The sequence below is a fragment of the Cynoglossus semilaevis genome, chromosome 6 (genome assembly GCF_000523025.1).
Source record: "Cynoglossus semilaevis isolate Cse_v1.0 chromosome 6, Cse_v1.0, whole genome shotgun sequence".
In the NCBI taxonomy this organism is placed as follows: Eukaryota; Metazoa; Chordata; class Actinopteri; order Pleuronectiformes; family Cynoglossidae; genus Cynoglossus; species Cynoglossus semilaevis.
The window spans coordinates 2,995,704-2,999,325 of NC_024312.1; the positions used below are offsets into that span (position 1 = coordinate 2,995,704).

Consider the following 3,622-nt stretch of genomic DNA (forward strand, 5'->3'; position numbering starts at 1 on the left):
ATATATACTGTATATATATACAGTATATATATATATACTGTATATATATATAGTATATATGTAAACATATATATATACATATATATGTATAAAACCCAAATCCTACAACCAGAATCAGAGAAAAAGCTGAAAATATTTTTTTTTTTGTTCAATTCAGATAAATAAAAAAAACTCACTTCAGAATCACACAGCCGGTCCCAGCAGGTGGCGCTGTCCAGAACACCTGGATCCTGGTGCGTCTGCGAGGCGTGCTCTCCGTCACTGCAGGAGGACAGTTGGTCATGAACTGAGTGTCGTCCTCGTCGATGATCTACAAACAAACAAACAAACAAACAAACAAACAAACAAGACCAAATTAAATTAATTATTGACTTTCTTCATTCCAGGAAAATACATCAATATTTCAAAATAAAACGTCTTCCAAACTCAAATATTTGTTATTTTGAAAATGAACCAATGCAGAGTGAATTATTTTTTGTCCCACTGCGGACCGTAACCAAAGGACCTACAGACCGGCACCGGTCCCCAGACCGGGGGTTGGGAACCCTTCCCTTCAATTACAGAAATAAGAGGTTAGCTGTAGCACAGGGACACATCGGCATGTAGACCACCAGGGTGTGGAATTAGACGACTAATTGCGACTCTTTGGCCAAAGCCAGGGGGCGCTGTACGTCCTCCTGCCTCGGTCCACAGTCAGACAGTTAGAAGTTCTGAGAAAAAACAACCTCAGCGACAAGAGGAGATAAAAATGGCCGCCGACGTCAGAACACAGTCAAGTTCTCTGTTTCCACAACAACAACAACAACAACAACAACAACAACAACAACAACAACAGTGAGAACAACAGTCAGACTCAGTACTGACAGCAGCAGAACGACACACGGAGAGAAAGGAGCGGCAGACGAGCACAGAGTGAGTGGGAAGAGACTGGCAGCGAGTGTTTTCACTGCTGAGCCTGGTGGTTCTGTGGGTTTGTTCATGATGTGTGAAGACCAAACACACACACACACCGAACACACACATGCACACACACACAGAGGCAGGGTTTTGTGTGTTTGGTGGGCAATTCACTCAGACACAAAACAGACCAGAGTTTCTCAAATACGAATCTTAAAGGTTACCAAAGACAGGGGCGGGGGTGGACATGGTGACGCAACATGGTCTCACACGCGGACGCTACATTTTTAGCAGTCGGGCCACATGCTGGAATTCTAAATCTGTGTAATGTTATATTACTTTACCCAACAGCACGTTAGCATGAAGATGACTGCTCAGTTTCACCTGCTGGTCAAACCATGACACAACATCTCCAACATGTTCAGCTCAGTATTTGAGGACAACCGCCCTGAACCTTTAGCCCAACGCGAGGGCGGAGAAACCTGTTTGGCTCATGGGCTAAAATGAAGTTCAAACCTTCAAAGATAATTTGGCTTTTGATGTCTGACGCCATCTAGTGGTATCAACAGAAATCATGTGTGAAACATAAAGATTGACGAGGCTAATTTACGCTTTACTCACGTATATAACTACATACAGCACATCTGATTCCAACACATCGACATGACTGTTAAACAAAACGTCCTCTGGGGGGCAGTACTCCAGTTTTGCACTCATGTCATGTCCTTTTTTTTCCCCAAATCCTTATGGGGAAGCTAACACCACCTCTAACCTTATGCTAGCCTAATTTTGACCTGTAACCTGATTCCCTCTGAACTGTACACTGAAAGTCAACAGGGACCTCAAAATGTCCCCACAAAATCCAAACTAAAGAAGGTCCCCAGAAGTATAGATAAACATACACACACACACACGGAGAAGGTCTGTAATCAAACCAGCAGCTCCTCAGCTGTTGACTTTTGTGTCTTCTAACAGAGACGACTGACGGGCGGAGAAAAACTCACGTCAGCTCCTGAAGACGACTTTATTTCAGCCACTAACAAACTTCTCTCGTCTGGATAAAAAAAAAAAAAAAAAAAACCCTCGCCGGCGCCGACTTTTGATTTGGCTGCGAGCGGCCCATCCATCACAGCATCACAGTGACTGTTGAATATCACAGACAACTGCGGGCGACGGACAAAAACACTGCATCATTTCACTCTTTGTTTCTGAGCCGCTGAGCCGCAGCCACGGAGTCAGGCGGCCGCACGGGAAGTCACTTCAGACGTGAGCAGCTGCGGTTCCACCAGGGCTGGAAGGGAACCGGACTAAAGGCCGCCTCTGAAGAACCTTCAGGCTCGGCTACAGACCCGAGGAGTTTGGAATTCTATTTGTAAAAGAAAAAAAAAAAAAAAAGAACCCCACGCAGGATCACAGAGGGGTCTGAGAGGAACACAGCTGGAGAAGCGTGGGTTTCTGGGATGACTTTATAATGTATTTGAATTTTTTATCTCTTAAACGAATATTGTTTTTGAGTTTTGGGATGGAATTGGAATAAATGTGTGGAAATGAATCAACATGAAGTCATCAAAAAAAATAATGTCGACTGAAACGAGAAACATAAGGAAACAAGACCGTTACAACGTTTTTATCATCATTAAAGCAGAATTAATCGTCATTAATCAACCCTGCGATTAATCGGATTAAACTGATTAATCGATCGAAAGCCCGACACACACACATACACACACACACACACACACCGTGACTATTCAAACGCAGGAGAAAAGCTAATGTCTTTTAGCCGTTATCTCCTCAGGAAGTGGAGCTCTGTGCAGTGACTCGCTGACGGAACCAGACGCCGCCACCTCCTGCTCACACACACACACACACACACACACACACACACTAATGCATTATGGATTTAACAAATCTAATCAGAACAGACTGAACATCATGTATTCAAAAAAAAAAAGAAAAAAGAAAAACAGGAACGGAGCAAACAAGGCTCACAGAACAGAACAGATAAAAAATGAAAACGTGTCGCAACAACAACGTGGTTTCTCCAGCCGAGAACGGAGATTCTTCATCTTCTTCTTCTTCTTCTGTGTCTGTGCAGCACATCATGTGATCTTAATTGAATCTTTCCCGCTAAAGTAATGGACATGGAGCTAATTAACAGGGAGCGACTCGTGGTTCTGGTTCCTGTCGGCACTGGGATCCATAACAAGAAACGTATTGTTTATTAAAAGAACTGTAAAGCAATGGAAATGATTAAAAGGCTGCAGCAAGTGCAGAGTTGCCACCATCTAAAACCCCGGCCCTGAACATGACACTTTAAACCGATTGGTTGTGTTTATCTCTGGTCAAAGTGACGACGCTCAGATGATCTGTGCAGAACAGAAAGAAACGATAATATCTCCTCTCTCTCTCTCTCTCTCTCTCTCTCTCTCTCTCTCCCCCCCCCCCCCCCCCCCTCCCCCCCCCACCCCATCGGCTCCCACAGCACTGACACATCAGTGGCCTGGATAAATATGACCCGTGTCCCAGACTGATGTGGACGACTGTGGGAAAGACACACAGCTGCACACACACACACACACACACACACACACACATAAAGACGAGTCATTTAAAGTCAACGAGGGCGGAGGAAACATTATTACACCGAGGTGGAGGAGGGAGGGGTCGGGGGTAAATAACGTCTTAGTGAAGCAGCAAACTCTTCCCAGGACAGATGTCAGAG

General features: G+C 44.5%; 1 protein-coding gene across 1 annotated transcript in view; it reads right to left on the reverse strand.

The window, feature by feature from the left end:
- Window positions 1-3,622, reverse strand: part of LOC103379644 (spondin-1-like) — a 73,389-nt gene that overhangs the window by 64,758 nt on the left and 5,009 nt on the right. The window contains exon 3 of the mRNA XM_025056313.1: window positions 177-310. Within this exon, the coding sequence (XP_024912081.1) occupies window positions 177-310 (134 nt within the window). The remainder of the gene's footprint in view (window positions 1-176; window positions 311-3,622) is intronic.